We start from the raw sequence: 23,725 nt of genomic DNA, 5'->3' as shown, positions 1-23,725 counted from the left end.
TACCAATTCATTTCAAGTTATTCCATACAAAAATTACCAGCAGATGCTTCAATAATTGTGAGGCGCAAATATAAATAGATGGTAGTCAATGAATTATGATTATATGGAAGTCTTATTTCTCTTGAGTAGCAAGAGCTGATATTTTGATTGAAGTGACAGGAATCAATTTTGTCATCAAATCAATACATGGTAATTTTTATTAAATGTTAATAAAAAGATAATACTTTTTAGAACTATTGGTTGTATTTAGACTAACAAAATGGTGTTATTATGTGTCTTCCAGAATTTACTTAAAGTAATAGATACATGCTTTAATGAAACACATATTAGCATATATGATTTACCATTGTTATATTAATAACAATGTTATTATATCAATATTGAATATATTTTTTCTTAGGAAATATATTTTGCCTGTGAACATGTTTACATTTTTAAATTAACATTTTTTATATCTGTAATATAATTCAAACTTGAATTATTTCAATTTATATTTATTAAATGTATACTATGTGAAAAATATTTGTCCTAGGTCTAAAAAAGCTAGCTCTGAATTGCAAATTTTGAATTAGTTTTTGAATAGATTATATGAGCTATTCAGTTGTGGCTAGATTTTATTTTAAAATATTGTTTTATGAGAAAAAGGCAATAGAAGTGTAGCTGATTGAAATAGTTTCTTCCAAATACATTATAATTTAATGCTTATTCTTACGTGATGTTAATTATATTCTATTATTCAAATAAATGAATACAAGCTATTGATTTTATGGTCTGTTTAAAAGATGATGACAAAAGCAATATCAATAAACTAATGATTTTGAAAGATTCTTTTTCCAAGCAAGTTTCCAGTTTTTAAGTTTATAAAAGAGAATTCAGTGCCAAAAGTTATATAAACTTATATTCCGATCATCTTGGTCATCAAAATTAGAACTTGTGAAACAGAATAAAGTGATTTAAGGGAAGTTAGATTTAGCAAAGCTGATTCAGCAGGTCATTATAGTAAGAAAATTTCAAAGTGAATATGATGGATTGTGTTAATACCCTTTAAAAGTAATTTTAAATCCTCAGAGGCACTGGGTTTATGCTTTAGTAGGCACCAGATATCAATAGGTATGAATTTAATCCTCCCCAAAGATTTTGAAATGCTATGTAGTTCCATGACACAAGTTTGAAGTTAAGAAAAACTTAACTGTCTTTTTTTCTCTCCTTAGTTTGCTAATTTTCATCTTTTTTGATCACCAGTCCTTAAGAGTCAGATGTTAAGAGCTAGAGAAGACTTTGCTCATCTCATGCATTGCTCATCTCATGCTTATAATCAGAAAAGCTAAATGACCTAAATGCTACATTATCTCATGAGCAGTGAGCAAAGTTTGGGGGTTATTCATGGCATTATGCACTAACATGATCCTTATTTTAATATTATTTCATATAAACTATTGTGTAAAATATAATGTGCATAAATATTATTTATAATTATATTACCTAGTTGATTTCTTTTGTTAAGTTCTTAACATAATTTTATTTTTAATTATTTACTATAAACATGTATTTTATATGTTTTATATAAGTAATTTAAATAAATGTCCTAAAATGTATACATGTTTCCTATAGATACTTGAAACTCCAAGTCCATATAAATTAATTTCTAATTTAGCTTACTCCAAGGCCTGGGGATCACTTATATATAAATCACGTTTTTATTCTAATCAGTAATACAGACTCATTAATTTGAGTTCCACATTTCATGAAAGATGAGGATGCGTCAAAATCATCTAGCTCCAGGAAAGAGCTATGTATAGTAACAGGTAATTGTTAGCATCATTTGTTTCGTATACACAGACAAAAAGAGGAAATTATAAAATCATTATTTTCTGCTTGAATAGTAATAACCATATTCATTCATCCATTGTCATTTTTTCAACATATAACTGCAATGATATCTTAAATAAAAAAAAAATGTCAGTTCATTTTTCCAGTCTTCCTAGACGATGCCTTCTTACATGCAGTTGAATCTCCACATTAGTATAGAGATGAATTTTTCTAATATAGCTTTCATCAAGCTATTTCTCTGATATATGTCAGATCTCTTAGGCAGACCTTATCACTGGTTCTGCCGCTCTGTAAGAACAGTAATCTCCATTCCCATACCATGCCTGCTTCTTTTCTCACATTCTCTATCTGTTGTCTCCTGCTTACTCCTTACCTCTTTTGGAGAATGGTTTACATTTATTCTCTTCTACAGAAACTTTATTTTAACTTTGCTGTTCTCAATGTTCTCACCCTTCTTGATCCTTTGTATTGGCTTGCCATGCATTTTGATGTATATTACTTTCTGACTTTTATTTTATTCAGTAATTTATTACTCCAAATAGATGATAAACTATTTAATAAATAAGAACCTTTTATCATAATTCTCTTTTATTCTCCATAGAGCCCTAAACACCACTGGGCACATAGCACATGCAATTTATCCAATTGAACAAAAATGAGTGAATTCAAGACTTAAGGGAAAAACATTCATCACAAAAAATATGTATTTTTGATAACGTTAGTTTAAAAAATTTGGTATACTGGGTGAGAAACAAAGTCAATTAACCCATTTGCTTACCATTAATTCAATTGACAAAATAATATTGTTTATTAATTAAGCTGAAAATGAGATATATATTTGGAACACCAGCCTGTCTCAGTCATATCATTAATTTTGTTTAAATATCCTAACTTCTACTATACATTGTCTAAGGACCCATCATCAATGAATAATTAAATATAAGGAAAATAAATTTTAGGGTATTTGGTGGTTCAAAACCAGAGACCAAAAAACAAATTAACTAGATATTTCATATGATGCTATTAGAGAATCTTTCATAAGTGTCTTTAAACATATTTATAAGTGTTAATAAATCATGGCTACATTCTTTCCAACCCTCTTTAAAATATACATCTTAATTCAAAAATAATGTTAAATTGTTGACTCCCACCTTTAACATTATTTTCACACTGATGACACTGGAATTATCAATATTAAAAACAGGACTTCACTGCTAGAATTGACTAATTCTTAACAGAAAGAGTGACAATATCAACTATTATCAAATAGCCCATGGTTTGGTAGCTATTTTCTAATATTTAAATGGAGAATACTAAATAACCTTATCGATTCCCTCAGCTATCTTGGGATTGTCTTTTGCAAGGAACTTAATTCTGAGAATTTACTAGAATGCAAATATCTCAAAATTACATATTTATTCTGCTGATATTCTTCTATAGTCAACATAGTCAAGGCTCTAAAATAATAGCATCTTATCCTAAGATTTCTTTTAGACTCAAACTGTCTCTCAGACAGTACCTAACTCAAGGGTAAAAACAGATTTCTTATTTGAGAGTCATATTTGAGATATAAACAAGAATATGAATTTTTAAACTCTAATAAGAAGAAATATGGTCTTTGACCAAAGTAAGAATAAAAATCATATTCCTAAAACCATGTAAAATATTGCACCTTTCCCTTCTCTATACCTTGTATAAAAATGTTCAAGTCTCCAGTTTAAAATCTTTGAAAGGCATCACTGAGAAAGCTTCAATCCAACTCTTGCTAAAGGTAGCCTAAGATATCTTATTAAGAGAAATGTAATTAGAGGTTAATTACAGATTTATTAAATTCTATTTCTACATTTCATTAGATCATAATACAATGACATACCTGGACCATAATATTTCAGCTCAAAACACAAATTTTATTCTCTAACATATTATGGTCTATCAATATATAAAATTTTTATTGAACAAGTTTTATATTTTTCTAAAAGTATTAAGTGAAGATATTGCCTATTATATTACTAAGAGTAGTTTCATAAAGATAACTTTCCCTTTGAATTAATTGTTAAGAAATATTTGACAATTTTGCTTTCTTCTAGCTTTGGCTGCCAAAGCACTTAGATTCAAATTTAAGTTAAGTCAATGATAAACTTCCATTTGTTTTTTTCTCCAACCTATCTATAGGGTCTTGGTGAAACCACATTCTGTTTCCAATCTAAAATACATACTTTCAATTCCTTTGTTTTGTTATTCTTCTAAGCACTCTCAGAAGCTTATTCTATCACAATTTAAAAATGTTCCTTTACTTTATAAATATAGGTGGACAAATAGATATTTACATTTGCAGGGCATCATGAGATGAGGAGAGATATTGCTTCTGCTCTCCTCAGGCATACAGATTAACACACAAAGGCAGAACCTATGAAGAGGTCACAGATACAATACAGCTAGATTTAGGGAACTTCATGTATGGCTGAAGTAGACTATCAAGCTGTCCAAGGAGAAGCCAGACAGGCATATATCCCTGAGGTCTTTATGTTACTGGTTTTATAGAATGATATTTACCCCAGAAACTATGGACTAAAGAGACAGCAAAAAGTCAGCAGGGCAATTCAGTAATATATTCAAAAAGTGATGGGGAGTCAGTGAGCATTGCATCCTAAAATACATTTCAAAAGGCTGACTGATGTCTCAGTCTCCAACCTCTCCAATTCTCTATCGCTCATCATTTTCTGCTTCCATTTACTAATTTCCTAAAATGGTCTACTCATTGAAAATATAACCTTTGCATTTACTTTCCAGAGAAAACAGAGACTGTTAGGAAGGCAAATTTCTGGTTGTTTGCCACATTTTTACCTCTCACCTCAGTGGAAGGGGCACTCGTTTCCCTCTTCACAGTTAATTCCTCTAGCAACATTCATAATTCCCATCTCTTCAAAAAAATGTGCTTCCCTTTGGTTTTTGTATCTTTAAATTTACACTTTTTATTGACTCATATTCCTCTTAAAATAGGCCCTTTGCAACCACACACCTATATATCACTTCTTTCTCACCCCCAAGATTTATGAGAGTAGGCTTCATTAAAGGAATCCTTTTCCTTGCCTCCTATTAGTTGCACAATATAATTAGCTTTCTAGAGCCACAACGTTATTGAATCATTTTATCAAGTTCGATGGTTATATTCATAAGTATCTTTTTATTTTTCTCTTTAATTTCTCGGTATGATACGATGCTTATATTTCACTTTCTTCTTTGTAGAAATAAATGAAGTACGTATTTTACTGATTTTTAATAAACTTTGGTTATATCCATTAGCCTCATATGAAGTTGAATTTCTTTGCAAAAACATTAGAAATTCAGCTGACTGATCAAGAATCAAAATGCCTACTTGTAACTATAGAATTGCTAAATAATCTTTTATGATTGTCAATAGCCAGATAGTATATACATACATACAGGTATTATATACATATACATATAAATTCTATAAGGACAACATATTATGGCTTTCATTAATTTTTTCTTCAATTAGTTTTGATGAAACATTTAACCAAAAATAAATTGTCCCAGTGTGGCAGACTAGATGCTTCCCCAATGATTTCAACCTCCTAGTATTAACATGCTTGCATAATTTTCTCCTCAACTAAGAGATGGAATTACCAACTCAGTTATGATCAACAAAATAAAGTAGAAGTTATAGTTTGTCATTTCAGAGATTAGGTTAAAGTCTTGGGTATATGTTTTCTCTCTCTTGTGGATTGCTTGCTTTGGAGGAAGCCTGCAGCCATGTCATGAGACAATTCTGGCTGCCATGTCAACATGAGAAGGAATTGAGAGGGACCTCTGACCAAAAGCCAACAAGAAATCAATATCTATAGTCCAACACTGGTGAAGAAATGAGGCCTGCCAAAAATTAGGTGAGTGGGCTTCGAAGTGTATCCTCCCCCAGTCAAGTCTTCAAATTAGACTGCAGATTTGCCTGGTAGTTTGTCTGTCTGTCGCTTTAAGTCACAAAATTTTGGAGAAATTTGTTACACAGAAATAAATAAGTAATACAAAATATTTGACTTTATTTCAGAGAGGAATCTTTTTTCTAAGTAACACATAACTGAACATCCATTTTTATATTATTTAAAAAAATGTGACTCTTCTCAATGGTATACAGTAATCTATTTATCACATTTAAACAGCAAGAATTATTTACGTTTACCCAAGTAGCAACTACAATTAGGTTATTAGAAATCCAGGACAAATCGTTTGTGAATCTGGATTTCCAAAAGAATCAATCAAACTGATAATTTAATTGGTAAAACCAGTGACTATAAATGCCCTAGGTTTACAGATGAATGAGTGTCAGAAAAATATTTATAAAAAGGCAAGGTTTCAGTGACAGGCAGCATCTCCCTAATGAAGTCACTCATCTAGTCCTAATTAATTAGTCAATATCTGAAGCAGATATTTTTGCCTAGATTTTAGTAAAGAGCATGATTATATCCCAATGAAAGGGACCCGAGTGATATGATACCTTTAACCTTCAACCATCTGAAACAGAGAAATGGCACAGGGTTCAAAGTGGTAAATGAGAATAGGAAGAAAGGAAGACCTGCCTTTTCCCTGAAACAATCATAATAAAACTAGCAAAAGTCAAGTGGACATCCACTGACAATAAACAGGATAAGAATAACACCTGTGTTAAAAATATATTAAAATGACCTTGGGACTCAGTATAAATATGTAAAAATTTTGAGAGGAAGCCAACTTTATACATAAAGTAAGTACATATTTTAGTTATTAAAAGAATTAAAAATATTGACCTTGGAATTATTTACTTAAAAAGAAACAAAATATTCCCATTTCAAGGTAAATTAGAAGAGAGAGAGTTCATGAACATAATCAAAATAGAGAGTAAGTAAAATATACAACTAAAGGGAAAAATTGAGCTAATCCTTCTTTTGTGATAAGATAGTTATCTCACAATAAATAAGATAGTTTGGCAATTGTGTGGAGATTTTTTTTTTCATGGTTAAGGCCACAGTGAACCAATGACTGTTCTCATGGCTTTCTAACTGCTTTTCCAGTTTATGTTCTGTTTCTTGATGATTTTACTCACTTCTATAAGGTTTATTTTCTCAAATCAAAGATCTCATCATGCTTTTTGTCTATACAAAATCTGTAATATCTCCCCCTGACTACTAAATTAGCTAAGCTTTTATAACACTCCAACAAGTCTCCCTGTAGAGTGGTGAAGCAGGAAAACTCTGTGTCCACCTTCTTAGATTGATTTTATGGCTTTACGACTTATTGGCTCAGTTTGATGGGCCTGGTAATTAAAATTTTCTGTATTTCAGTTTTACTATCTATGAAACAGAATGATTTTAATGAGCACAAATGTTTATTGTGAAAATTAAAAAAAATAATTCATGATGTGCTAGAAATAGCATTTTTGTCCACAATGAGTACTTTAACTATTGCTTTATTATTACTATTATTGCTACTTGAGATTCAAAGTAATCTAAAATTGTGTCTACCACCTGATAGAAGGTTATATATATATATTATCCATTTAACTCGAACAGCTAATTTCTAAAATAGGAATTAATATTCCTTTTTTACAGATGAGCAGACTAAGATCTAAACATGTTAAGTGACTTCTCTAAATTCTTTAAATTGCTACAGCTAAGTTCCAGCCTAGATTTTCTGCCTTCATATTGCGGGTACTTTTTGCTGCACAGAGCTACCCTGATACACTTGTCATCTATTGCTCCACTGTGAAAAATACTGGTTAATAGTACTGGCCCTGAGTTTGAATCTCAGTTGTTTGCAATTTATACAAACTCTCCAAGGTTCAGTTTTCTCTACTGTAAAAGATGGATAGTGATACTCATTTTAAAAAAATTATCAAGAGGATTACTTCACTTAGTACCGTAGCTGGCATATATCATATGTGCAATTTTATTAGTTTATAAAATATATTTCTGTATTTGTTTTATTAATTTATATCAAAACATTTAATGCCATCCTAATTTCTCACATTTTACTTCCTCATTACCAGTGCCTTAATCTTCACTGTGCTCATCTCTGTACTGAAAAGATATCCTTCTTTTACAAAGAAAGGTTATCTTTTGTCCCAAAGCATTGCCTTATTATTTAACTATTTAAGATACTATTTAAGATACAGATCCATAATCCCTCATCCAAGCTCTGTGGAGCTGGATATGCTCCCTTATTCAGAATTTTGTCTTATATTAGAAAGCTGAAATAGCGTATATCTTGCATATTATGTGACATCTCCTGGAGAAATCTGGAACAGAATCCATAATTAAACAGTAATATTTTTACCACAAATAGTATAAATGTTCACACTCATTTGGATAAATACAGACGACATAAATAAAAATACAAGTTCAGGTCATATATTCTAACACATGTAGAGCAAGCTGGCATGAACTGTCAATAATTTTTCAAAAACTGTGTGCAATGTTATTATTATTATTATTATTATTTTATTTTAGAATCACACTTTAAAGAATTGTAGACCTGTATGACTTCCCCATCCCCCACCACAGTTTTGCTAGGTTCTTTCTCAAGGTTATGTGGTATTCTATTACTCATTTTAGCTTCCATTATTATTCAAAATCTCTAAGAGCAGAGAGTCTGTTCATCTTCATATACTCTTTAGGACATAGGATATTCTCAAATCTTACTAGATATATTAGGCATACTTTATAACAAGAAAAAAATATACCAATATTCAAAATGTATAAATGGTGCTAAAAGTACTGTCTTCTAAATATGACAGTACTCATTTTCATGATCATTAATACACATTGAGTGATAATGCAAGCAATTTTCTTTGAAAAGAATCAGTGTAAACTATACTTTATTAAATTCCACAAGAACATCTCATTAAGAATTTATTCCATTAATGGTCTGATTTAAGATTCCAAAATAGGTAGATAATACTCCAAAATTTCAAATTCTAATCTAAATTTGAGAAGTTAGGACATGACAGGGGAACATTGTTAGCATCTTATTTTGCAATTTATAGATAAGTCATTTAAGTCAATAATGATATTCTTTGACTAAAATTGATTTAACGTGTGTTTGTGAACATTTTTCTTCTTAGGTATGATATACTTGAGAAAAAAATAATAGTAATTCTTGCCACCTCACCTATATGTTGTCCATACATGTGATAAAAGAAGCTGAAACAATATGCAGTGTTCGAGGGTCCATAAGGGTTTTTTGGAGCTATGCTAAAAACTGGGCTGAGAAGTCGAGCCTTTTCGCCTTCCAATCTTGGTCGAGATGTCTCAATGTACATATAAAAACCTTAAAAAAGACAAAATAAAATGATTAAACATTATTGTTAGGTAATATGAAATTGGAAATCACTGAGAAGTTTTAGAGTATTCATACAAGTACAGATTGATAAGATTTTATCTCATTTATAAAACCTGTATATGCATGATATAATATAAAGAGTAAATAATCTACATAATTAAAGATAACATTGTTTAGAATGCATAGAAACAAGACAAAATTAGAATTTTAGACAAATTTTCAAAAAAAAAAAAAATCCCAGTCTCTCAACTATATCTGTCAGCAAATTCTGAGAGAAAACTGTCTACAGACTTCGGAAATATCTGAATTATTAATACTGCAATAAAATTTTAATGTTTTATTTCACAATTTTCAAATCTATAGCTAAGTAGTCCCTTGCATTTCATATTAATGGCATTTCTAACATTCCAAGGCTGGCATATGATTGTTATGAACACAACATTTCATACCCTCATACCTTCTTTGGAGCCACTACGGTCAGCATTCGGTCCTGTGTTTGGAGTATATTTTGTATTTCTCGTTGCAGTACTTTGCTTTGTCCAGTCAAAATTATCTGTATCATCTTGGGTGAACAAACAAATGTTACCATCTTCAAATCCACAATGAAATTCTCCTGTTAAAAAATTTAATTAAAGTGATTAATATTAATAAAATACAAACATTGCAACATTCCTATAGGAGAAATTTAAAACATTATATGGCAATATAAGATTACAATAATGGCAGCAGAGCCATAACTGAACACAAGAGTATGACTAAATGTAAAATGATTTCATTTTAATAAAAAAGAAAAGTAATATTGATACATAAACTGTCTCATGTTTAATAATTTAAACCAAGCCATTTCCCTCTGAAATATTCAGATAACTGAAATTAACGAATATAATTCAACTTTGGATTATGGCTGAAGAATTTTCTCAACTTTCACTTTTTAGTATAGGAACAATCCAAACTAAAATGTCAGTTAGAAAATGATCTTTATTAATTTATCTGACAGCATGTTAAAGCTGTATTCCTTGAGGTTATAATTTTTCACATCATGTCTAGAGATGCCCATTTGCACAAATGGAAGTTTACTTAGGGGTAGCTAATGGCAAATTATTTTAAAAAGCAGCTATCTTTCATACTTTATGTGAATATAAATTTGCCAGGTGTTTGAAATTCACTAGAGATGAAATAATGAAGACTGTATGAAGACCTGATGGAAAGACAGATTTTTTTAGATGCCTGTCACATGTGGATTTCAGACCCAACAAGTTCAGAGAGAGCTTGCTTCAACTGTCCTTGAAATGAGGGTGGTAGTGATGTTTCTAGGTATCAGAGGGTTTTCTTACTGGGATATACCTTGCTTTAGATATAGGAGCAAATAAAGGAGATGATAATGCCCACAAAGATCCTTAACTAATAAAATTTAAACATAGTTTATATTATTTTGTTCAAACTCATTACAACTCTATGAAAAATCACAGTAATACTAATTTGTGAGGCTCACAAGGAGGAAACTTTGGCTAAGTTCAGCTAGTTAATAATAAAGTCAAAACTGAGTACAGATTCCCTGGAACTCATAGAGATATAAAGTTTTAAAGAACAGAGACTCCCACCCCATCCCACCTGCAACTGGTTAGACTTATCAGATATCTTTAGTAGTAAAGTCCTTGAAACTGGGATCATGCCCCTGAATTAATCTTTCTGTTTCTACATACTAACAATGAACTATCTGAAAGTGAGATAAAAAAACAAAAACTACCCCATTTACAATAACATAAAAATAATAAAATGCTTAGGAATGAACTTAACCAAAGAGATGAAAGACACATAAAAAACTATAAAACATTGATTAAAAAAATTAAAGAAGACACAAATAAAAGACAAGATATCCCAAGTTCTTGAATTGGAAGAATTAATACTGTTAAAGTGTTCATATTACCCAAAGTGATCTATGAATTCAATGCAATCCCTATAAAAATAGCAATGGCATTTTTTTATATAGAAATACAAAAAACATTCCTAAAATTCATGTGAAACCCCAAAAGAACCAAAATTTCCAACACAATTATGAGCAAGAACAAAGCTAGAGGCATCACACTTACTCATTTTAAAAAGTATTACAAAGCTACAGTAATCAAGAGTATGGTACTTGTTCATGATTGGTGGAAATGTAAATCAATACATCTATTATGAAAATGGCATGGAGATTACCCAAAAAAACTAAATCTAGAACGACATGATCCAACAATCTGTCTTATGAGTATATATCCAAATGAAATGAAATCAGTACCTCAAAGAGATATGCACTCCCATGTTCACTGCAGTATTATTCACAGTAGCCAAGATATGGAAACAACCTAAGTGTCCGTTGATGGATGAATGGATAAAGAAATTGTGGCAGATATATACAATGAGATATTATTAAGTCTTAAAAATTAAGGTTACCCCACCACTTGCAACAATATGGATGACCCTGGAGGACATTATACTAAGTGAAAAAGTCAGACACAGAAAGAAAAACAAAACTGCATGATATCGCTTATATGTGGAATATAATAGAAGTCAAATATATAGAGCAAAGAGTAGAATAGAGGTTTTTAGAGACTGAGGAGAGATGGAAATGGGGAGATATTCGTCAAAAAGTATAAATTTTCATTTATGGAAGATGAGTCAGTTCTAGAGATCTGCTGTACAACATTGTCCCTATGGTTAAAAGTACTACATTGTACAACATTGTCCCTGTGGTTAAAAGTACGTTTAAAAATGCATAAAGAAGGCAGATCTCATGTTAACTGTTTTCATCACAATAAAAAAAAAAAAAGAGAGAGAGAAAAAAGAAGAAACGGAGGAGAAAGAATAAAGGAAGGAAGGAAGGAAGGAAGGAAGGAAGGAAGGAAGGAAGGAAGGAAGGGAGTAAGGGAGGGAGAGAGGGAGGAAGGGAGGAAGGGAGGAAGGAAGAGAGGGAGGGAGGGAAGGAGGAAGAAAGGGAAGAAAGAAAAAGGAATAAAAATAAAGGAATAAAAATAAAACAGACACCTTTCCTTTGGGTTTAAGAAATAATTTTTGTTTTGCCTTATTTTTTTTTTCAGATTAAAGAAATGCTGCACCTCTTTGTGTTTATTTATATTGTATATTTTGAGCGAGATGGTTTACAGAGTATATATATGCATTTAGGGGTTTCTAAATCAGTAAATTTATGGGATAAACAATATTCCACATAAAATATTTATGCTACAAATCTGGTACTAAACAAGACATGACCTCTTGATGCTATCAATTGAAGATCTAATGTTGGTGACAGAAATGTAGTTATATGCATGAATAGATGACTTTTAGGCACAATATGAGATTCTTTTAGGTACTACTTAGGAGTCATGATAAGGCAAATGTTTGATTTCAAATGCTTTCATTTGCTTAATTATATATAGATAAACAAAATGTCAAAAAAAAAAAAAGATTGAGAATTTCAGCCTATATTTATAGATCTGCCAAACCTTACTTTTTAGATGTTATTCTAAATTATGTATAATAAATTTTATGATACCACTTAAACATATCTTTTGTGTAATTTTATTTTGCCTTGTTTAAAAAGAGAAAAAGATTGCCTTCAAAAAAAGAACAAATTTTTGGAGTATTTAAGTTTCTCATAGTAAAATTAAGCTACAATACAGCTTATGAAAACATAAGATAGGTCTATAACTAGATATCACTAAAATTTTTTATAATTTGGGTTATTTTATATGTAACAGTTGTTTATAATAAATTTGAAGGAGATATAAGACCACCATAATTCACATTGGACAAAAAAATATAAGTAATCTCAATAGTTCATTGTTTCAGTGGACATATATCTTTACAGTGAAAAATCTATTACTAGAGAGATTTTAAGAAAAGTTGGCAGGTAAAATGTAAAAAAGCCCCACTATTTAGGACAATCATAATTTTATGATTATCGTGTTATTTTACATGAGATAATTATAGATATATGCAAAAACACTTTATGTTTATCAGAATAAGGACTATCTTGATAGTAATAAAAACACATTCACCTCTAAAAACATTGAAATAAATATAATATTAAATATTAAAATATATTATAAAATAAAAAGTAATAAAGTCTAGGATTTTCAGAGATATGGAACTGAAGGCTGACTTGATTTTGAATTTTTCACTAGATTTCTAATTACAACATGATTTTGGCAGAGTTTCAGAGACTACATGGAAATAAAAAAATATATTTGAAATATTCTGCTAAAATGGTCTCTAAAATTGTGTTTTATTTCTCTGAATCTTTTCCAATATGGTGAAGAAAGAATCAAAACTCAGAGATAAGTAGCCTGATGATTGATAGTCCTCTAGTCCAATGGTCCTCTTACCCCACCCCTCCTTTCCATTTATTTTTTTCAACTTTACTGAGGTATAATTGACAAAAAATTGTATATATTCAAAGTGAACAACTTGATGTTTTGATATACATGTACATTTTGAAATAATAAACACAATCAAGTGAATCAATATATCTATCACTCCACATATCACAGTATCATAGTTAACATTATTTCTTTTTTTTCTTTTCTTTTTGTGGTGAGAATTCTTAAGATCTACACTATTGGCAAATTTCAATTATACAATACAGTATTGTTAAGTATAGTCACCATGCTGTACATTAGATCTCTAGAACTAACTCATCTTACAAAACTGAAAGTCTTTAAACTTTGATCAACATCTTCCTATTTCCATTTCCTTATTCCTGGCAACAGCCATTTTACTCTCTGCTTATGAGTTTGACTATTTTATTTTATTTTTTTATTTAATACAGTTTTTTTCAATTACAGTTGACATTCCATATTATTTTATATTAGTTTCAGGTGCACAGCATAGTGGTTAGACATTTATATAATTTATGAAGTCATCTTCTTGATAAAAAATAAACAAATGGGACTACATCAAACTAAAAAGTTTTTTTGCACAGTAAAGGAAACCATCAACAAAGAAAAAGACAACTTATTGATGGGGAGAAGATATATGCCAAAGATACGTCTGACAAAAAGTGTTAATATTTAATACTTATGAAGAACTCATATGTGTATTCTAGATTATTGTAGTGATCCCTTTGTAAGTTATACAAATGTCTAATTACTATTTTGTACATCTGAAACTAATATAATATTGAATGCCAACTGTAATTAAAAAATAAAGTATTAAAATACTAAAATAAAACCACTTACTTAACGCCAATAACCAAAAAAAAAATCAATTAAAAAATTAGCAGAGGGCTTGAATAGACGTTTCTCCAAAGATGACATACAGATAGCCAATAGACATATGAAAAGTCAAGGTCACTATCATCAGAAAAATGCAAATTAAAAGATATCACCTCGCACCTGCCAGAATGGCTATCGATAAGTCAAAAAACAAATGTTGGTGAGGATGTGAAGAAAAGAGGACCCTTGTGCACTGTTAGTAAGATTGGAAATTGGTGCAGCCACTATGGATAAAAGTTTCCCGCCCAAAAAAACTACCTTATGACCTAGCAATACCACTTCTGAGTATTTATTTGAAGAAATCTAAAATGATAATTCAAAAACATATATGCATCCCAATGTTCATATACCATTGCAGCATCATTTACAATAACCAAGATATGGAACCAACCGAAGTGTCCATTAATTGACATTTAGATAAATAATAAGTGGTACACACAAGTTCTGGTCAAGATGGCACTGCTTGCATCCTCCCATGACCACATTAAAATTACAACTAAATTGTAGAACAATCAACCAGGAGAATCATCTGAAAACTAGCTGAACAGAACTCCTATAACTAAGAATATAAAGAAGAGGCCACACCGAGACTGGAAGGAGGGGCAGAGATGCAAAACGGTCTGGATGTTGAGCTTTGGGAGGGATATCACAGCTGTGGAGGTTCCCACCCCAGAGGAGTGAGGGGCCCCAGCCCCACACCAGGGCTCTCCAGCCCAGGATTTCAGTGCTGGGAAAAGGAGTCTCTACAACATCTGGCTGTAAAATCACTTGGAATTCTACTGTCTTCATGAGATGGAAGGCTGCTGGAAACCAGATATCCTCTTAAAGGGCTCATGCATAAGACTCACTGGCTCGCAGGCACTCACTCTGGGCTCCAGCAGAGGAACAGCAGCTTGGGAGGTACAAGAGACATACAAGGAAAGACTGAGTTGTATGGCTTCAAGGTGAGAGCCGGAGGGAAAGCCACCATTATCTCTGTGTTGAGTCCATCTCCTGTGCAGCATATGAGCAGGCTCCGTGAGACCCCACCCCATCCAACTACCACTTTGGAGGCACTTTCTGGGTTGGCAACCAGCCCCACCCTGCACACAGCAGGGTGCTCCTTTAGCAGCAATCAACAGGACTCAACTCTTACACCTCCAAAGACACTTTCAGTCATGGGCAACTAGCCCTACCCAAGCTGCAGTATTTCTTGAACAAATCTCAGAGATCTGTGGGCCTAAGGCAGGCAGTGGCTGGCCCGGGTATGATCTGAGACTTATGTGAATGGCCACAGGTTCCAAATCTGGTGCCAAATCTGAATCTGCACTAACCTTGTGAATATCACTCACCCTACCCTGGCAACTCCCTGGGACCGTGCCTAACTCAACTCACCTACTGCCTGAAGCTCTTTCAGTTGCTGAGCCTTCTGGCAGCCAGCAAGCAGCCTCAGGCCTTAGGATGCCCTTTGCCTTTTGCTGAGCTTCCCCAGGCCCGGTAATGATGGCAGCCAGCCTTGGTTCACTGCTTGGTCTCTCCCACATACTTCCAGATTCAGCACAGGACTTGACCAACAGCAGATAGCTTTGTAGGTCCTACCAGGTAGGCCCACACTGTTCATAAGCAGGAGCTGATCTTGGCCTTCACAGGTGCCCCTCCCAAGGGGCCCTAGAACCAATACACTTGGCGACTGGCATCAGACCATAACCGAGTACCAGCTGATTAGCTTCATGATGGCACACCCAGAGGATGGTCTCAACAAGCACATGAGGTGTTTGGAGTGAATCCCACACTGTGGGATCAGCCACACACAACAGCTCATATACTGTGACTGTGGCCAGTACTCACAGCCAGTCATCCTGAGAATCAATTCCACCACTGATGTGCCAACAGAAATCAAGGCTCAACTACAACAGGAGGGCACACACAACCCACACAAAGGTCACTCCTGGAGCACACAGTGCAGGTGATCGGGTAGACTGCAGCACTGGGATATACAGGGCACCTACTACATAAGGTCACCATATACAATAATATACTCAAAAATTTTTCTGAATTGAAAAATTTGTAAGTTTTTTTCTCTATCTAATTTTAATCTTCCTGCAACTCTTTTTAAACATTTCTACTGAGTGCGCAGTTAGAGATCTTACCTTAAAAGGAATTATAATCAATATAGTAATTAACTAACAATAGCGCCCAGGGTAGAAGGCACAGAGAACCTGATTTATGTAATTAATTCATCCTAAAGTTGTCATTTATTTGTTTATTTAACAAATAATCATTGAATGCCTGCTAAACATGAAATGCTATGATAGACACAAAGATAGTGAGATATAGGGAGAAATTAGAAACAGATTTAGCTCTTATGTACTTTATAATCTACTGGAGGATATGAAAAAAATAAAAAAATAGGGAATGTTTAGGAAGGAACACTTGTTTGTACTAAACCTTATATGAAAAAGAACCTCAAAGGATTGATAATAATATCCACATTAAAGAGTCATTGTGACGACTAAATGAACTTTTATTCATGAAAGCAATATGGAAACAATAAAGAACTATAAAAATATTCAGCATTATAATTTAGATATACAGAAATAAAGAGGATCATTGGTAGAAAATATCACAAGAAAAAAATTACATCTTTTTGTCTTTGTTACATAGTCAGTAAAAGGCCATTGCAGAAAAGGAAACACAGTAAAATAAGAAATAAGACTTGAATGTTTATTCCCTAAGTATGGGTAATTGTGAATGTTAGATGGATGGGAGCAAGAGTGCAAAGAGGCTCTTTATTCTTTTATTAACCAAGAACAATATATTCCTAGACACAAAATAGGAGAAAAAAAATCAATCCTTAATTTTAATGTGAAATATTACCAAGAGAATGATGACCAGATTATCTTCTCTTTCATAAAAGATTGGACTATAGAATAGTGATTTATGAAAAATTTTGATTAAACCATTGAAATACCAACTTTCTAAGTAATAATAGTCTTTTATGAGTGAAATATAGAAATAAAAAAATGAAAATTAAAGAAAAATAATTGCAACAAAAATGGTATGTAATGTCACAAAAGAAAAAATAAACTCATAGTTATACAAATCACAAATGTTAAGCATGCTGTGGTAAATGGCTCCATATTTAGAAAAACTTATAAAAATCAATTATCAATATTAAATAATTTGTCTTTATATTAATAATCTTTGAAATTTAAAATTCACATTTAATGCCAGTTTTACTGTTTCTAAGCAGTTCATTTTAAACCAAATAAGAATAGTTGTTAAATAATATTTGTTTATGTATTTTCTATTTTAATTGTGAAATACAGTGCCATTTTGAAAGAAAAAATATACTTACTTAAATGAGGATTAACAGGAGCTACAAGAAAAGCAAAAAATAATGTTAGCATAACTTAAATGTCTTTTATAAATAAAAGTCTAACCAGTGTCTCATAGTTCTTTAACAAAACTTAATGATCTTCCCCACTGTGGCCTTTGAATTTTATATCTGCAATCCATTTTGTTCTAGAGGATTGAATAGAATCGACTTTGGAGCTCCGCAATAACAGCCTCAAAGTATCAAAAAAATCAATGCTAACTTGCACATGGGTTTGTCATTTTCCAAAGAATAGAGTTGCTGAACTTTTATATCTTAACCTAAACAAAACCCAGAAATCAAAACTGAAGCTGATAGTAGGCCAATATATAATCTAGATCTTTTAACAATGAAAGAAATTACTCAACAGAGATTCTACTTTAGCTTTTTGGCCATTATCTACTTTTGGTGAAAATAACATGATATATATGAAAATAAAGCAATCTTTATATCATGTCATTATATGTGTCTTAAAACAAATAGCCAATTTGATCTTGCTTTGTTAATTACATTAACACACACATATACTCACATACACAGCATTTTCAAATGTTAGGCAACACATTTGCAGTTTTGTGCACCAGAAGAATATTTACCTTAAAAAACTAATCGTGTTTGTAATACAAGTGCCAATTGATTTCTACCTGAAGAGGAACGAATACTTTACATTTTACTGAAGCAACAACAAAAATATATCTAACCTGAGACAAATGATATCTGTATATTGAATAGGCATTTATCACTCTGAAAGAAAATTCCATTATGAATGAAGAAAACCATTGTTGTAGTCGCCCAAGGTTACAATGGGCAGTTATTCTAACCTGCAAAAGTTTGTCTACTCTGATGTTAACCGTTCATCCAACTTGGACATTACTAGAAAATTATGATAGTCAATAACACATACACATGCACAAAACATATTCATATGTGATTCATATATTAGTACATTGAGTTTAATTTTAACAAGTGAGTTAGTCTCAATTATTTTTGCTATTCCTACATACAGAAGACAGACTAGTCCCATTACTTTAGTTATTTTTCTGATTCCGCATTTCCCATTGTAAATTATAAAATTAATAATATATAGAAGGGACTATACATTTATTAGTTCCATTAAAGTGGAGAAAAAATAATTTTCTTTTTTTTGCAAAATATCAGTATATTTTAATTTAAAAATTAATTAGAAAAAATTAAAATTATTTCATAATTAAAATAATGTGAAATTATAAAATTATTTTTGTATTCTTTTGGAGAAATAAGCATCTTTGAATTATAATTTAATTTTAGAAAATATGTCACAAATACAGGTAACTTCTGATCAGAATGAATTTTAAAGTCTTCTTCTGCAATATTTTTCATCACCAGATTCACTATGAATAGCACAATGATCCTTGTAAAAAATTTGCCATTCTAAATTCTAAATATTGCAGTGACTTTATTTTTCTTCTTTCAAATTTGCATGTATAATTTCTTATAAATGCCTATATAGCACTAAAGTATACTTTACCCAAATCTATGTTACATAAAATCAGTTTTTAATTGAAATGTTTATGATTTTAATACGTATGCCTAAGAATGTAAAGATAATTAAAGAAAATTGAAACTAAACATAATATCTATTTTCTAGATTTGTTTTTCATTTTAGTTTGTTGCCTCAGGTTTTTCAATAAGAACTACTGAGTTCATGAAAATGTTTTCCTTTATCTCTCTAAAAAAAGTCATGATAATTTCTAAAGTTAGCAAAGAAGCATAAATCCTCTGTAATGAATCTATCCAGTTCTACTTAGAGTTTGTCATTTCATAGTTGTTTAACGCTACAGGACACTGAAACTTTCTAAGTCCTAATTTATTCATCTTTGAAAGGAATAAATATCAATGCATAGTTTCTAATATCCCTCTATATTAAACGGTACAGGGTTTACAACTTAGAGGCAGGGAGAATAAACATAAGATAAGAAGAGATAATTAATATTTTATAAAACATATAAAACTAAAACTTTAGAAAAATATAGTTGAATGTTTTCTAGTTGTCTGTCCAATGAAATCAGGGAAGTAATTAAAGAATAACAATTATCATTTCTCATAATATTTACATCACTAACATGAAAAAGATATATTTTTAAAGAACCACATTCAAGAAAAGATGTGCAGTGACTCTAATGCTTTTGCAAACATATATATTTAAAGGACCACATTCAAGAAAAAAGATATATAGTTATTCTAAATCTTTTAAATTCCTTGATTGTCTATGAATATTCTACTCTATGTTATAGATATTAATTTTTTGATGAAGATTGAATATATCATGCCCAATACACTCTGACTGATGAGAGTGAAAAAAGTGGCTTTATATGAAAATGCAACTCTGATAAGTTTTTAATAATTTTCCTTTATTTTCACTTTTGACAGAATTTACTGTTTCTTTCTTAATGCCAAACAGAATGGAGACCTACAACTGAAAAAAAAAAAACACATCATATTATCTTTTTAAGTCAAACTCTGATAATGATAAAAAAATATTTCAGTGAATTAAGGAAACAAATATTAAATATATGCCACTGATTCATTCAACTCTGAAAAATATTTTTACAATTCTGGAGCTAGTCGTTGATATAAATTTCTACTGAAAAATGAACATAAATTTCAACTGATAAAATATTGATCTGTTTAGTATACAGTAAAACAATATATCAGGTGAAAAGGGGGTAAGAGGAGATAGAAAAGGGTAAAAGGGGTCAAATATATGGTGAAAGGAGATTTGACTTTGAGTGGTGAATATACAATGCAATTTATAGAAGATGTATTATAGAATTGTACACTTGAAACCTATATAATTTTACTAAGCAATGTCACCCCAAATAAAAATAAAATTGAAAAAGTATATCTAATTTCTATTGTTTCTATTTTTTAAAGTTTTTGACCAAGTTTTAATTTTTTTACAGTTTTATACTAGTTTCAATTTTTGCTCAATAGGACATTTAAGTAATGAAGATGTATTAAATGCATATAGTTTATAAAAGCAAACTCTCACTAACATACTCAAAAACACACATATTTAGTTATTTTTAAAGTTAGCAATCTAAAAGAAAAAAAAATAACCAAAAAAAAATCAACTAAGATGTTCTTCAATAGGTAAATGGATAAACAAACTGTGATATATTCTATCATGGGATATTATTTAACAAGAAACAGAAGTAAGTTGTTAAGCTACATGAGAACACCTTAAGTGTGTACTGCTCAGTGAAATAAGACAGTTCGAAAAGGCTACATGCTGTATGATTCTAACTATACAATATTCTGGAAAAGAAAAAAACTGCAGACAATAAAAAGATCAGTGGTTTTAAGGGTTGAAGTGGGGGAAAGACAAATGGGTGGAGCACGGGATTTTTAGGGCAGTGAAACTATTCTGTGTGCTTCTGTAATGGTGGATAACATTACACGCTTGCCAAAGTCCATAAATAATAAATCTTGATGTAAACTATTTACTTTAATAATAAAATGTCAATATGTTAATGAATTGTAACAAATGTACCACGTTGACGTAAGATGTTAATAGTGGAGGAAAATACATTGGGAGAGAGGGCATATGTGAGAGTTCTCTATATTTTTTGCTCAGTTTTCTATAAATGTAAAACTATTCTAAAAAATAAAGTCCATTAATTTAAAAAAAATTAAAAAACCATTTGATCATATTAACTAACTTCTTAATGACATAAATTTTAAAGCCATCAAGAATTAAAAAAAATAAAATACAGAAATATTGCATCACAACACAAAATGGAAAGTCGAAGGACATTGTTGACATTATCGCATAGGTTTAATGTTAAGTAAAACATTATTCTATATCTCTACATTTATAATCAAATATTTCAATTTATAATGATAAAGTTTTTTGGGTTTGGGGTGTTTGTTTTTTGATTTTTGGTCACTTGGCTGGTGACCCAGAAAATCTATATGCTAAATTTTAGTTTGTGTCTAAATTTGGTAGATAGTTGCAACCTACATATTCCAGATAGTTTAATATTCAAATAAATACTTTTAAATAAATGTCTACTTACCACTATATTTGATGACACGAATTGTTGAATCTCCTTCACCAAATTTGGTGAGAGGAGTTAGTCGCACTTCATAAGCCTCTGGTTTAATTAGCTCAGTCAAATTATATGTAATTAATTCTCCTTTTTGAATATTTCCATTTATTTTAATCTCTTGTTCCCACCAACGCTGCTGTCCAGCCTGAAATCAAAATAATTATGAAATAGTGTTCCCAGTATTTTATTCATAGATACTTATTATGTTTTAACAAAGTGGAAAAACAGCTTTCTGAAATTCGATTAAATAAGAAAGTACTTATATTATATGAATACATTTTATTAAAGTTCAAGTTTCTATAATAAGCGAGACATTTTTTAGATGTTTGTAGATCATTACAAAGTTATGGAATAGTTTGGCTAATTAAACACAGTTTTAATATCTCATCTAATATTAAGAGTCAATCTGAAGACTTAGAGAAATAAAAGTTTACTTCTTACTTAACACATTTATAGTCAACTGGTCTTTCGCAAAGACAATACAATAGAGCAGATAGTCTTTTCAACAAATTGTGCTTAAATACTGGACAGCCACATGCAAAATATTGAATCTACTTGTGGACATTAAACCCTCACAACATTTAATTCAAAATGGATCACAGACCTAAATGGAAACCATAAACTACAAAACTCCTAGAAGGTAACAGGAAAAAATCTAGAAGCCTTTGGGTTTGGCAATGACTTTTTTGATACAACACCAAAACCACAATCTATTAAAGAAACGATTGATGAGCTGGACTTTTTTAATTAAAAATATACACTCTACTAAATACATTATCAAGAGAATGAAAAGACAAGCACAGAATGAGAGAAAATATTTGCAAAAGACACACTGATAAAGGACTATTAACCAAAATATATAAAGATCTTTTAAAATTTAACAATAAGAGAACAACAACAACAAAAACAATTAAACAATGGGCCTTATTTTTTGACAGAAAAGATGCTTCGCATTATATGTCATCAAAGAATTACAAATTAAAGCAATATTAAGATACACTACACACCTATTAAAATGGTCAAAATCCAGAACACTGACAAGAGCAAATGCTGGCAAGGAGGTGAAGAAACAGGAACTCTCATTCACTATTGGTGGGAATGCAAAATAGCACGGACACTTTGGAGGACAATTTGGTGGCTTTTTACAAAACTAAATATACTCTTACTATAGAATTCAGCAATTGTGCTGCATGGCATTTACTCAAAGGAGCTGAAAATATTCATACACTCAAAAATCTGCACATGGATGTTTATAGCAGTTTTATTCACAATTGCCAAAACTTAGAAGCAACCAAAATGTCCTTCAGTAAATGAATGAATAAATAAACTGTGCTACCACCAGATTATGGGATATTATTTAGTGCTAAAAAGAAATGCGCTACCAAGCCATGAAAGGACATAGAGGAAACTTAAATGCATATTGCTAAGTAAAATAAACCATTCTGAAAAGGCTACATACTGTATGCTTCCAATTGTATGACATTCTGGAAAAGGCAAAACTATGGAGACAGTAAAAAGATCAGTGGTTACCAGGGGTTAGTGGGGAGGGAAGGATGAGTAAGCTGATCATAGAGGATTTTTAGGGCAATAAAAACCTGCATGATGATATAATGGTGCATACATGTAATTATAAATTTGCCCAAACCCACAGAATGTAAAACACCAAGAGCGAACCTAATGTAAACTATAGACTTTGATTGATAACAATGGGTCAATGTAGATTCATCAATTGTTAACAAATGTATCATGTTGGTAGGGGATGTTGATGTTGGGAATGCTATGCATTGTTGAAGTAGAGAGTATATAGGAAATCATTGTACCTTCTGCTCATTATAGCTATGAATCTAATAACTACCCTAAAAAAA

At 31.1% G+C, this 23,725-nt stretch overlaps 1 protein-coding gene across 1 annotated transcript in view; it reads right to left on the bottom strand.

Moving 5' to 3' along the window:
• Positions 1-23,725, bottom strand: part of MDGA2 (MAM domain containing glycosylphosphatidylinositol anchor 2) — an 815,380-nt gene that overhangs the window by 22,731 nt on the left and 768,924 nt on the right. The window contains exons 12-14 of the mRNA XM_023521599.1: positions 17,752-17,772; positions 9,620-9,775; positions 8,992-9,150 (exon numbers count right to left, since the gene is read on the bottom strand). Coding sequence (XP_023377367.1) covers positions 8,992-9,150; positions 9,620-9,775; positions 17,752-17,772 — 336 coding nt within the window. The remainder of the gene's footprint in view (positions 1-8,991; positions 9,151-9,619; positions 9,776-17,751; positions 17,773-23,725) is intronic.

This window comes from Pteropus vampyrus, unplaced genomic scaffold (genome assembly GCF_000151845.1).
Source record: "Pteropus vampyrus isolate Shadow unplaced genomic scaffold, Pvam_2.0 Scaffold10, whole genome shotgun sequence".
NCBI classification, from domain to species: Eukaryota; Metazoa; Chordata; class Mammalia; order Chiroptera; family Pteropodidae; genus Pteropus; species Pteropus vampyrus.
The sequence above is the reverse complement of the archived record's forward strand: the minus strand, read 5'-3'. Positions and strand labels throughout refer to the sequence as shown.